Source organism: Balaenoptera borealis, assembly GCF_965194805.1.
Source record: "Balaenoptera borealis genome assembly, chromosome: 7".
NCBI lineage: Eukaryota > Metazoa > Chordata > Mammalia > Artiodactyla > Balaenopteridae > Balaenoptera > Balaenoptera borealis.
The window spans coordinates 92,409,107-92,423,864 of NC_138864.1; the positions used below are offsets into that span (position 1 = coordinate 92,409,107).

The 14,758-nt window shown below is 39.3% G+C and overlaps 1 protein-coding gene across 4 annotated transcripts in view; it reads right to left on the reverse strand.

Moving 5' to 3' along the window:
• Positions 1 to 14,758, reverse strand: part of DOCK4 (dedicator of cytokinesis 4) — a 486,764-nt gene that overhangs the window by 150,360 nt on the left and 321,646 nt on the right. For all 4 annotated transcript variants that reach the window (XR_014246916.1, XM_082399962.1, XM_082399963.1 and 1 more), the window contains one exon: positions 2,215 to 2,371. Coding sequence is in view for 3 of the 4 variants with exons in the window: in XM_082399962.1 (XP_082256088.1) it covers positions 2,215 to 2,371 (157 nt within the window). In the remaining variant the exon portion in view is untranslated. The remainder of the gene's footprint in view (positions 1 to 2,214; positions 2,372 to 14,758) is intronic.

Below are 14,758 nucleotides of genomic sequence, written 5' to 3' on the forward strand. Positions count from 1 at the left end.
ATGGTCCCCAAAGATGTCCGTATTCTAATCCCTGGAACCTGTGAATATGTTTATCTTACATGGCAAAAGAGATTTTACAGGTGTGATTAAGTTAAAGATCTTTTAAATAGGGGTATTATCCTGGATGATTTGGTGGGCCCACTCTAATCACAGGGGTCCCTAAAAGATGGAAGATGGTTAGGGTCAGAGAGATTTGAAGATGCTGTGCTGCTGGCTTTGAAGATGGAGAAAGGGGCCAGGAGCCAAGGAATGCAGGTGGCTCCTAGAAGCTAGAAAAGGTAAGTAAAAGGATTCTCTCCAAGGGATTTTAGAGGGAATGTGGCCCTGCCGACACCTTGATTTAGGCCCCATGAAACTGACTGCAGACTTTTGACCTCCAAAATTGTAAGATAATAAATTATTGTTGCTTTAAGCCAATAAGTTTACAGTAATTACTACAGCAGCAACAGATAACTAATACAAGCTGAAAATAGTCTAATGGAGACAATCAGTTAAATGTGAACTCTATAACAGACACACAACTAATCCACGTGGGATGAATAAAAATTCCACTGAAGGGAGTCAGTAACATGTTGATTTTATTATCTTCATAACCTCCATGGGGTTAGACTGTTCCCACAAAAAATGCCCAAGGTAAATGCTTTATAGTCATTATAGAGTTCTGTCAATGAAGGTTTTATTTAAGTAAAATCATTAACCACTGAATACTGATAAAGTCTGGTATAATGACATAATTTGGCAATAGCTACTTTCAATCAGATTTACTAAAAATGAATTATGTAGTTGATTTTTAAAAATATTTCTCAAAAATACTTTTGGAAGGGGAGAAACAAAACCCAAGATAAACATGAAAGAATCATTTGCCATTTGCCAACTTCTATATAAATACAGTAGCAATGCATGACAAATTGAGTGGTATCTTAAAAGTGGTTATTATAACAATGCCGCAATTTGCTTCTTTTCTCATTCCATGTTCTAAGAAAAGAAATATATTTCTTACTATGTGACACAGAAGAAAGAACTAACAACACTTACAAAAGTTTAAGCACAGGAGCATTTTTTGACTCACAATACAGGGCCCTGACTTAGGATGGTTTGACTTAAGATTTTTTGACTTTACATGGGTGCGAAAGTGATATGAAATCATTTAGAAACCATACTTCGAATTTTGAGTTTTGTTCTTTTCCTGAGTTAGCCACATGCTAACACAGGTACAATACCCTCTTGTGATGCTGGGCATTGAGCCCCAGCTCCCAGACAGCCATGTGATCTCGAAGGTAAACAAGCAACACCAGTTACAACCATTCTGTACCTATACAACCATTCTGTTTTTCACTTTCAATACAGTATCCAATAAATTACATGAGATATCCAACACTATTATAAAATAGGCTTTGTGTTAGATAATTTTGCCCAGTTGTAAGCTAATGTAAGTGTTCTGGGCATGTTTAATGTAGGCTAGGCTAAGCTATGATGTTTTGTAGGTTAGGTGTAATAAATGCATATTCTACTTACCTTATTCAAGTTACCATGGGTTTATCGGGATGTAACCCAATCCTAAGTCAAGGAAGAGCTGTGCCTTATTATGAAGTGATTCTCTTCAACAAAATGAATCTGATTTTATTAATATGGCATTCAGGATGCTTTCCAGAAGGCTTACATGGCAACCATGAAGAACTCAAAAATGTTTAATTTGCTTCCTTCATTATAGACAATGTTTTCACAACAGTTTGCCAAGGAGAAGAACTTGCTTTATTAATCATAACTTGCTAAACAATCACTGACATAAAAAGTAATGCTAGAATAGAAAAGCAATATCCATCTAATTAAACAAAAAACGGCCTTCACTCTAAAGTCTGCAATTAGCACTGTCTATGGAGCTATAAAGCAAGAGAGATTAAGGTGGTGGTAATCTTTGTCTTTTTTTTTTTTTTTTTTTTTTAAAGCAGCTGGGTTTGATGGTTTATTTTGAAGAGTTGTGTACTTGGGTTCCAATACTGGGATAATTCTATAGCCCTTAAACTACATGCATTTAAGAGATCATTGGGTCACAACTGTTTTCATATTATTGGAAATCACAAACAGAAGGATCAACATTTTTTCTAGTGCAAAGTTATTATTATACATAACATTGATGTTTATTGAATATCCTATCAAAATTCACATGAATACTTAAATACAAGGGCTTTCAAATAAAACAGTATTATACATTACCGTTCTGTGTGAGTTTTGTGGAACAGAGAAAAGATGTTATCCAAAAAGACTCCTTTGTGGCCTTCATGGCTTGATTATTATTCCCAAGGAGAATGCCCTTGGAAAAAGGAAGTTTGAGGTAGCGGGTAGTATCCTGAAGATTTGTGTTTTCTTCACACTGTAAAAAATATTTTTAAAAATGGGGAAGGGGGGAGAAGAGACCTCATGAGAATTATTAAGCATGATAACTATTGCTAGTGTTTATGAACTGGGAAATATTCCAAATATTATTACAAATAGAATTTGGCTTTTAAGTAAAATGCAACAAAAATGTCTAAGCGGAATTACGCACGGATTTTGGACTCAGACCCATTTGGGTTTGAATCCTATCTCTGTTACTTCCCACACAAGTAACTGTATCAAGTTGTTTAACCTCCTGTGATTTCCGTTTTCTCTCTCTAAAACCTCATTGTGCCGTCCTAAGAATTAGATTACATAAGGCTTTTATCATAGAGCCTGATACATTGGAAGTGCTCAAGAAATCATACTGCAGTGACCATCGCATTTAAAAAAAGTGCTTACATTCTTCCCACATCTCCTCTGAGGCAGATATTAAACAACTCCTTACTTTGAAAACTGGCAATTAAAGGACTCTGTATTTCAGGATAATCTCATAGCTCCACTACGTTGAGAAGTCTCTACAGAAAATGCCAGCCAACAAATGTAAAAGGAATTACAGGTTTTAAAAAATACAGTTTCATATTCCTAGTGTAATTCTTATTTTAGTCAATGATTGTCGCTAAGTGCTAAAACCAGCAGGAAAACTATTGACGAGGAAATGAACATTCATATGATGCCACACAGGTTACCTCCTACTGGCAAGACGACAGATGTAACTGCCCGTGGGGGGACTGGGTTGTCAGCCCTCTAACGCAGGGCAACGCAAAGAAACACATCATCATCTGCAATGTGTTCTTACAAGGCTGTGGAACCTGAATCTGTTACACCTACAGGTTCAACTTCTACTTCACAGAAAATACGAGGGACAGAGCAACATGCTGAATGTTAGGGGGAAGCAACCAGACAAAGCCAGAAGGCAGCACTTTCTGTAGGATGCTTGGCTTTGGCTCTTCAAGTCAAGTTTTGTGAAAAAAAGGATTGCTCTAGATTAAACAACACTTAAGAGATAGATAGCCAGATACAATGTAATGGTCCTGGATTTGGACAAACTTGCTGAAAAGGATTTTTCTTTTTTTGAAATTTATATATTGACTAAGTTCTAGATGAGATTAAAAAAAAATTAATGATTGGAAAAGTCATTAACTGAAAAAAGGAAATTAAAAAAAAATATATATATATATATAATGAAGCAATCTAGATATCCTTCAGTACATGAACAGATAAACTGTGGTACATCCAGAAAATGGAATACCATTCAGTGCTAAAAAGAAGTGAGCTACCAAGCCATGAAAAGACATGGAGGAACCTTGATGCATATCACTAAGTGAAAGAAGCCAATCTGAAAAGGCTACATACTATATGATGCCAACTATGTGACATTCTAGAAAGGGCAAAACTATGGAGACAGTAAAAAACATCAGTGGTTGCCAGGGGTTGGGAGTAGGAGAAAGGATGAACAGGCAGAGCACAGATTTTTCCTAAGGCAGTATGATATTATCAAGACGGATACATGTCACTATACATCTGTCCAAACCCACAGAATATACAAAACCAAGAGTGAACCCTACCCTACGGTAAACTACGGACTTTGGGTGATGATGATGTGTCAATGTAGGTTCACCCTTGGTAAATGAGTGATGTTGCTAATGGGGGAAGCTCCGTATGTGTGGAGGCAATGGGTGGAAGGGAAGTCTCTGTACTTTACTCTCAACTTTACTGTACACTAAAACTGCTCTTTTAAAAAGTCTATTAAAAATATGTATCATTTGGGTAAACGAAGTCCATACAGAAAAACATTCAGAAAGATATACACTAAGGGGTGAACAGTTAACATTGTTTGCGTAATGACAGTCTGGTGTTTTTAATTTATTTATCTATATACTGCTTTTGTCATGAAGGTGATTTTATATTAAAATTCTGAGAAAAAATATTGTAACAGATACAGAGATGGTATAGCTTAGCTTATTTTGAGTATAAACTTAGGAACCTTATTTCTTTAAATATTTTCAAGGCTAGTGTCTTGGTAACAGGTAGGAAATTAAGCACAGAATCCTCTGGTTTTCTAGACTACTTTGTGTTATTTACCAAAAAATTTTAATAATAAATTTTTAAGAAAGATCTCTCTAATAAGTTGAGAGAAACAGAATCAGAATATTACAAGATGTTCTTCCCAGCACACATGTCCAGTAACGGGAGGACCAATAAACACAATAAACAGCCTCCATAACTCTCTTCTCATGTTATGACTCCAAATGCTTTCTCTTATTACTGCAAGATATTTCATTTAGACAGAAGAATGCATATATAGTTTAAAGAATAATTATAAAGCGAACACTTCAGATGCTTTCCAAAAAAAAAAAATGCTTAGGCAAAGTAATGTTCTGAAACTTGGGGTCACCGTCCCGTCTCCTCAATCGTGTTCATGGTATCAGGGCTTGGAGCACAGCAAGCTATAACTTGAGTCACAGCAACCCATACTGGTCCTATTTCCTGCCTGGATCTGGTCTCTGGGGTCAGAAACATGCTCTGGTCTGCCATCCCCAGCCTGACTCATGCTCCGTTTGTCGAACCATACCTCCTATTGGGACTGAAGCCTCATGCAAACCCAGTCTAGACACTGTCTAGCTATTTCCAGGCCTCCTCCCCAGAAGCTGGAGTGTGCCCTGGTCTGGTATGCTCCATCTGTTCCCAGAAATCCTGCCCCTATAGATAGATCTCTTAACCCCCTTCCCCCCAGCTAACTAACTGCCTGCTCTTGAGCACTTCTGGAAGCCTCTTAGAATTCCTGCTTGCTGAGCTCATGTAGTTCAACTGGCAGTCAGGGACCAGTCACTGCTGTGTCGTGTCCATAGTGGGCACCGTGAATAGAAGCCTTGGCTGCCTTCACCGGGGCCAGTCACTGTGGCCAGGTCAGTGCCACCTTTTCTAGTTCACTGCACTTCTCTCCCAGCCTGGAGGGCCAAGACCTCAGCATAGGAGTCTCTCTGATTCCGAGACGTGACACCTTGAGAGCTTCTTAAAGCTAAACTCTATCACCCTTACTCAATGCAAAATACAGTAACTAATACAAACTTTACTCTGGATACCAAAGTTATCTGAAGACCTTGCACCAACAATACTGGTGTGCATATGTGTGTGCTGTGTGTGTTGGTGTTGGTGTTGGTGTGGGGAGCAAGTGCGGGGGTGGGGGGGTAGGAATTCTACCCCTAAATTCAGTAAAGAAAAGTACATAATTATCCTTTGGTCTCTGTGAACCCTTTGCTATAATATTTACCAGGAGTTCAGAGCTGCGTTTTTTGTCCAGTAGGAGTCAAGGCCATACGCTAGGTATGGGGTTAGAGTTTTAATCTATTTCCAAAGAACTTAAGTGGCCTGCAGAGAAAATCTCATGGCCTATCTTTTCTTGTCCTCTGAGGTTTTCAGCATGCACCCATAACACATCACACAACACTGGAGCTTTTAAAGGCAATCCAAGCAACCACCATTTAGGCTAAGCACTCTGTGTGTATTTTCTTATTCTGATAATAATCCTATGAGGCAGGACATTGTAACCTGGGGAGCTTATGTGATTTGCTCAATATCACAATATTAGTAACTATCAGAGCCAGGATCTGAACCAAAGTTTGTGCTTACAACTACTATACGACACAGTAGTTATGACTACAATGACTCTTCCATTGACTCTTCCAATGACTCTTGTTTTAACCAGGTTTTGAGTTTTGCGATAACAAATTTAAAATGTATCAATTTATAGATAACATAGTGAATGGTGGGTATGTCTAAGAAAGACCCCCTAGAAGTTCATTTTTCAAAAAAAAGGTATGTTTGTGGAAGACACCCTGGGAGAGAGCTTAGAGTGGTCTGTGGATCTGAAATAGTTTCATACATGAAATGGCTATGAGTCCTACAGTGAAACGGCTAGTTGACGTTCTGAAACCACTCAGGGAGCAAAAGGGATCACGTGATCTGGATGCAGTGGGGAAGGGGGCAGGTAGGAGCAGAGGAGGCATGACATGGGAGACTGGAAACACAACAGATGAGATAGAGATCATTCGTTCAGTCACTTGATGAGAGAGAATTTATGGAAGAGAAAAGAGGTTGAAGATCAGTGAAGAATAGAAATGGGTTCCAGAAGATAGGCTTGTAAGCAGGGGCAGTGGTCAGTAAGGGTTTAAGCCAAAAAGGTTGTCCAGACTCTTAAGAGGAAATACACAGCTCACCAGCAGAAGCCAGGGAGTGAGCAAGAGTCAGCAGTGAACTCCTCGAGCATTCTTCTGCCAGGTGGGAGAAGGGTCTGCACTGTGAGTAGGAGTCTGAACCACAGTATGGATGGGAGAGAACAAACAGGAATGAGCAATCTCCTTCCAGGTGAAGGGCTAAGAGTTAATGAAGTCACGGAAATGAAGCTGGTAAAGGATGGCATGGCATTGCCTGTGTTTTAATTGGAAAAACAGTACAAAGGAGTTGCGGCTGGGTGTCTGAAGGCCTGCGAATCTGAGCAATGTAGGCTCGACACCAAGAAACTGCAGTTTTGGACTTCCCTGGTGGCACAGTGGTTAAGAATCTGCCTGCCAATGCAGCGGACACGGGTTCGAGCCTTGGTCTGGGAAGATCCCACATGCCACGGAGCAACTAAGCCCGTGTGCCACAACTACTGAGCCTGCGCTCTAGAGCCCGCAAGCCACAACTACTGAGTCCGCGTGCCACAACTACTGAAGCCCGCGTGCCTAGAGCCCGTGCTCCACAGCAAGAGAAGCCACCGCAATGAGAAGCCCACGCACCACAACAAAGAGTAGCCCCCGCTCACCGCAACTAGAGAAAACCCGTGTGTAGCAACGAAGACCCAATGCAGCCAAAAATAAATAAATAAATAAAATTAAAAAAAAAAAAAAAAAAGAAACTGCAGTTTTGCACAAAATTACACTGCATGTAGTTGATAGATGGTTTTGTCACCGCAGTGGAACCCAGTCACACCCCTAAACTACATGGGGGGTTAAATATGGATCACTTGCATTCCGGGGAACACTTGGAACACAAGTGATTTGGTTTTGGCATAGGGACGATTTTTTTCATCAAATCCAGTGCAGGCATGGAACAAGGCAATATGGATATGAGAATAAGAAGGACCGTCCTCCCTGTCCTCTTGCGACAGACACAGACACAGCTAAAGTCTTCCTGGCGTTATGGTAGATGTATGATGACAGAGAGATGAGGGGACGATTAACTGAGCCATTCTTTCTAGGAGAGACAAGGCGACATGACCACAGCCTCTTGAGGCTGCTACTGGATTGTGGGAACAAAACAATGCCATTGTCATAGGAAAGGACTATTCTCTGTGTTTGCTTTGATAGGCTGGGATCTGTGCAAGTCATTTTAAAATGGCATGAAGTTAATTTATTACAAATTAGAGAAGAGGGAGAAGAAAGCCAGTCCTTCGCTTTACTTGAGACGAATCAGATCTGACAGGAGGGATGTGTTCCCTCAGATTCTTACAGAAGAGTTAAAATGCAGGCTACGTGGCAGCAGGAGTAGCCTGTCTTCTGTGAGATTACATAGCATGGCTCACAGTCTATTTCTTTGTCCAGAACTAAAATCAGTTGGTACAGCATTGAATGTTGCATCACACCCCAGGCTACTTTCTGACCACTGTCCTAGGCACAAGAGATGCAATGGTCAGTCATAGACACTCTTCCAGAAACGTGGTATCTGCAATAATGCAAGCTATGTGATTGAGAGAAATAAATTAAAAATTTCTTCAGAAATACACTGGTACAGAGATTCATAGTATATTAATCAAATTAAGGGGCCTGTAATTTGCAGGAAGTAGATAATTAAATTAAAAACTATAGTAATTTAGACAATCCAGTTGAAACGATATATTGCCAGTTAATCGAACCAGTTGTGGCAGCAAAATACCTTCTTCTGGGGATTCTTTTAATATGATTAGTCATCCTTAATGTTATTATTAAACATTTATTAAAGTCCTACTATTTGACAGTCCTTTAATTTGGTATAAAGAATGTAACAAGGAAATAAACACAGTCCCTGTCTGTGAGGGCATTACATGCCTGACCTCTGCATTCATCTGTTAATACTGATTACAAAGCTGTGATAAAGATCCCTGGATTCAACTGGCTGAATGGATACAAAAACAAGACCCATATATATGCTGTCTACAAGAGACCCACTTCAGACCTAGGGACACATACAGACCGAAAGTGAGGGGATGGAAAAAGATATTCCATGCAAATGGAAATCAAAAGAAAGCTGGAGTAGCAATTCTCATATCAGACAAAATGTACTTTAAAATAAAGACTATTACAAGAGACAAAGAAGGACACTATATAATGATCAAGGGATCGATCCAAGAAGAAGATATAACAATTGTAAATATTTATGCACCCAACATAGGAGCACCTCAATACATAAGGCAAATACTAACAGCCATAAAAGGGGAAATCAACAGTAACACAATCAGTAGGGGACTTTAACACCCCACTTTCACCAATGGACAGATCATCCAAAATGAAAATAAATAAGGAAACACAAGCTTTAAAATGATACATTAAACAAGATGAACTTAACTGATATTTATAGGACATTCCACCCAAAAACAACAGAATACACATTTTTCTCAAGTGCTCATGGAACATTCTCCAGGATAGATCATATCTTGGGTCACAAATCAAGCCTTGGTAAATTTAAGAAAATTGAAATCGTATCAAGTATCTTTTCTGACCACAACGCTATGAGACTAAATAACAATTACAGGAAAAGATCTGTAAAAAATACAAACACATGGAGGCTACACAATACACTACTTAATAACGAAGTGATCACTGAAGAAATCAAAGGGGAAATCAAAAAATACCTAGAAACAAATGACAATGGAGACACGACGACCCAAAACCTATGGGATGCAGCAAAAGCAGTTCTAAGAGGGAAGTTTATAGCAATACAAGCTTACCTCAAGAAACAGGAAACATCTCGAATAAACAACCTAACCTTATAAATAAAGCAATTAGAGAAAGAAGAACAAAAAAACCCCAAAGATAGCAGAAGGAAAGAAATCATAAAGATCAGATCAGAAATAAATGAAAAAGAAATGAAGGAAACGATAGCAAAGATCAATAAAACTAAAAGCTGGTTGTTTGAGAAGATAAACAAAATTGATACACCATTAGCCAGACTCATCAAGAAAAAAAGGGGGAAGACTCAGATCAGTAGAATTAGAAATGAAAAAGAAGTAACAACTGACACTGCAGAAATACAAACGATCATGAGACATTACTACAAGCAACTCTATGCCAATAAAATGGACAACCTGGAAGAAATGGACAAATTCTTAGAAATGCACAACCTGCCGAGACTGAACCAGGAAGAAATAGAAAATATGAACAGACCAATCACAACCACTGAAATTGAAACTGTGATTAAAAATCTTCCAGCAAACAAAAGTCCAGGACCAGATGGCTTCACAAGCGAATTCTATCAAACATTTAGAGAAGAGCTAACACCTATACTTCTCAAACTCTTCCAAAATATTGCAGAGGGAGGAACACTCCCCAACTCATTCTACCAGGCCACCATCACCCTGATACCAAAACCAGACAAAGATGTCAAAAAGAAAGAAAACTACAGGCCAATATCACTGATGAACATAGATGCAAAAATCCTCCACAAAATACTAGCAAACAGAATCCAGCAGCACATTAAAAGGATCATACACCATGATCAAGTGGGGTTTATCCCAGGAATGCAAGGATTCTTCAATATCCGCAAATCAATCATCATGATGCACCATATTAACAAATTGAAGGAGAAAAACCATATGATCATCTCAATAGATGCAGAGAAAGCTTTCGACAAAATTCAACACCCATTTATGATAAAAGTCCTGCAGAAAGTAGGCATAGAGGGAACTTTCCTCAACATAATAAAGGCCATATATGACAAACCCACAGCCAACATCGTCCTCAATGGTGAAAAACTGAAACCATTTCCACTAAGATCAGGAACAAGACAAGGTTGCCCACTCTCACCACTATTATTCAACATAGTTTTGGAAGTGTTAGCCACAGCAATCAGAGAAGAAAAAGAAATTAAAGGAATCCAAATTGGAAAAGAAGAAGAAAAGCTGTCACTGTTTGCATATGACATGATACTATACATAGAGAATCCTAAAGATGTTACCAGAAAACTACTAGAGCTAATCAATGAATTTGGTAAAGTAGCAGGATACAAAATTAATGCACAGAAATCTCTTGAATCCTATACACTAATGATGAAAAATCTGAAAGTGAAATTAAGAAAACACTCCCGTTTACCCCTGCAACAAAAAGAATAAAATATCTAGGAATAAACCTACCTAAGGAGACAAAAGACCTTTATGCAGAGAATTATAAGACACTGATGAAAGAAATTAAAGATGATACAAATAGATGGAGAGATATACCATGTTCTTGGATTGGAAGAATCAACATTGTGAAAATGACTCTACTACCCAAAGAAATCTACAGATTCAATGCAATCCCTATCAAACTACCACTGGCATTTTTCACAGAACTAGAACAAAAAATTTCACAATTTGTATGGAAACACAAAAGACCCCGAATAGCCAAAGGAATCTTGAGAACGAAAAATGGAGCTGGAGGAATCAGGCTCCCTGACTTCAGACTATACTACAAAGCTACAGTAATCAAGACAGTTTGGTACTGGCACAAAAACAGAAATATAGATCAATGGAACAGGATAGAAAGCCCAGAGATAAACCCACACACATATGGTCACCTTATCTTTGATAAAGGAGGCAAGCATATACAGTGGAGAAAAGACAGCCTCTTCAATAAGTGGTGCTGGGAAAACTGGACAGGTGCATGTAAAAGTATGAAATTAGAACACTCCCTAACACCATACACAAAAATAAACTCAAAATGGATTAAAGACCTAAGTGTAAGGGCAGACACTATCAAACTCTTAGAGGAAAACATAGGCAGAACACTCTATGACATAAATCACAGCAAGATCCTTTTTGACCCAGCTCCTAGAGAAATGGAAATAAAAACAAAAATAAACAAATGGACCTAATGAAACTTAAAAGCTTTTGCACAGCAAAGGAAACCATAAACAAGACAAAAAGACAACCCTAAGAATGGGAGAAAATATTTGCAAATGAAGCAACTGACAAAGGATTAATCTCCAAGATTTACAAGCAGCTCATGCAGCTCAATAACAAAAAAACAAACAACCCAATCCAAAAATGGGCAGAAGACCTAAATAGACATTTCTCCAAAGAAGATATACAGATTGCCAACAAACACATGAAAGAATGTTCAACATCATTAATCATTAGAGAAATGCAAATCAAAACTACAATGAGATATCATCTCACACCAGTCAGAATGGCCATCATCAAAAAATCTACAAACAATAAATGCTGGAGAGGGTGTGGAGAAAAGGGAACCCTGTTACACTGTTGGTGGGAATGTAAATTGATACAGCCACTACGGAGAACAGTATGGGGGTTCCTTAAAAAACTACAAATAGAACTACCATATGACCCAGCAATCCCACTACTGGGCATATACCCTGAGAAAACCATAGTTCAAAAAGAGTCATGTACCAAAATGTTCATTGCAGCTCTATTTACAATAGCCAGGACATGGAAGCAACCTAAGTGTCCATCATCGGATGAATGGATAAAGAAGATGTGGCACATATATACAATGGAATATTACTCAGCAATAAAAAGAAACGAAATGGAATTATTTGTAGTGAGGTGGATGGAGTTAGAGTCTGTCATACAGAGTGAAGTAAGTCAGAAAGAGAAAAACAAATACAGTATGCTAACACATATACATGGAATCTAAGGAGAAAAAAAAAAGATCATGAAGAACCTAGTGGCAAGACGGGAATAAAGACACAGGCCTACTAGAGAACGGACTTGAGGATATGGGGAGAGGGAAGGGTAAGATGTGACAAAGAGAGAGAGTGGCATGGACATATATACACTACCAAACATAAAATAGATAGCTAGTGGGAAGCAACCGCATAGTGCAGGGAGATCAGCTCGGTGCTTTGTGACCACCTAGAGGTGTGGGGTGGGGAGGGCGGGAGGGAGGAAGATGCAAGAGGGAAGAGATATGGGAACATATGTATATGTAAAACTGATTCATTTTGTTATAAAGCAGAAACTAACACACCACTGTAAAGCAATTATACTCCAATAAAGATGTTTAAAAAAAAAAAAAAAAAGATCCCTGGATTCCAGCTCTGCCAGGGAAGGGAGAGGAAACCTTATGGGAAAGAGGCTATCTGACCTCAGTCACAAAGAGTAAGGCTTGCCAGACAGGCAAGGGAGACAAAGGCAGGTTATGTGGAAGAAACGATACATATAAAGACACTGGGGGAAAAAAAGTACATATATAAGACTATGAAGATACAGCAACTAAATGCAATGTGGGATCCTGGATTAGATCCTAGACTAGAAAAATGACATTACTGGAAAAACTTGTGAAAACTAAATAAGTTTTGTGTTAACAGTATTGTACCAAGGTTAATTTAGCTTCAATAAATGTGCTATGGTTATGTAAGACGTTAACATAAGGAGAAGTTGGGTGAAGGGTATATGGGAATTTTCTGTACTATTTTTGCAACTGTTCTGTAAGTCTAAAATAACTTAAAAAACAACTGTTTTAAAAAGTACAGGTGTAGTCAGACAGCTATAGGTAGTTTAGTGTGGCTAAAGGCAGTGATTCTTTTCAGTAGCAAAAAAGCCTTGGGACTACCGTAAACATCTTAAATAAGAAAAACTCAAGGTGATTCTGACACCTGGTATAAGTTCCTTAGATTAAAGTACTACCAAGGAGGTGGCACTGACTGATCGTGAAACCAAGCGTTTAGATATGGGGGTGAGTGTGAGAAGTCAAGAAAAACTGCAGGGCTCTGTTCACTGCAGGAGAGGATGGAGATGGCACAAAGGACTCAGTTTTGGACAAGCTGAGTTTGAGGCATCTCTGGTGAACTGAACTGAAGATGTTCAGTAGGCTGGTAAAAGTTCTGGGCTACAAGCCCAGAGCTGGCTGTCAGTAGCAGAGATGCGGCAGGTTAACCCACGTAAGTGCATGAGATGGTTCCAGAGCGTAGAAGACACAGATGGTGTCCAAGGATTAAATCCACGATAACACCAACATTTAAGATGCAGATAAGATATAAACTAATATACATAGGATGGATACACAACAAGGTCCTACTGTTTAGCACAGGGAACTATATTCAATATCCTGTGATAAACCATAATAGAAAAGAACATGAAAAAGAATATCTGTGTGTATAGCTGAGTCACTATGCTGTACAGCAGAAATTAATACAACATTGTAAATCAATTATACTTCAGTAAAATTAAAAAAAAAAGATGCAGATAAGAGAGAAGAGTACTCAAAGGAGAAGAAGGATGAAACTAAGGTGAACACTGTCAGATAGACCATGGAATATGGGATTTTCAAGAAGGGTAATCAATAGTGTTTCATGCTACAGGGAAGTCAAATCAGGAAAGATTTAGAAAGGGTCCAGGAGTGTTGGCCCCAGTGTCGGTGTTAGTGACCTCAAGGGAGAAACTTCATTTGAGCTGCGGAGACAGAAATAGCCCGAGGAACAAATGGAAGAGAGTGGCGGGAAGCAGAGACAGTGAGTGAAGACTGGCCTTTCCTGCAGGTGGCTGAGATGGGAAGGGAAGAGGCAGTGTGGTAGCTATTACAATTTTGTTTGTCTTTAAAGAAAAAGGCTTGAGCATGTTAAAAAATCTGAGACTACTGCCAGAAGAGAGGAAACATAGCTGCAGGAGCAAAAGCGGACATTGAGAGGAGCAAGGTCCCAGGGGACTCAGGAGGGAGGACGATCCTGAGGGAAGCAGGTGGAAGAATCAGCCTTGGAGGGGAGGAGTCTTGCCCCATCCCCTGAGACAGGAAGCAGGAAGGAAGGGAAGGATGCAGATCAGTTTGCAGATGGCAGAGGACAGAACACAGGAAGTTAAGGAAGTTCCTGTCTGATGGCTTCTGTTTTCTCTGTTAAGGACACGGGAAGTGGTGAGGTAGGCAGAATGGTACAATCTTGTCGATAGCTCTTGCGGGGACTGAGAGGGGGAGCTGATTAGTTGGCCTGCAGTGTGGATGGTCCTGCTTCTATACCCATCAGGCTGATGCTAATCTATAGGAATTGTATAATCCCCTCCACTAATTAATGTTTAACCACCTACGGAGGAGTAGAGGAGGGGGCAATGTTGACAGACTGGTCTAGGGCTGGTTTTTACTTCCCATGCAGGTACAGCAGAACTAAAGATCAAGGGATAGTCTGAACAATAAAAAGAAGAGAGTGAAGTCAGGTGGGG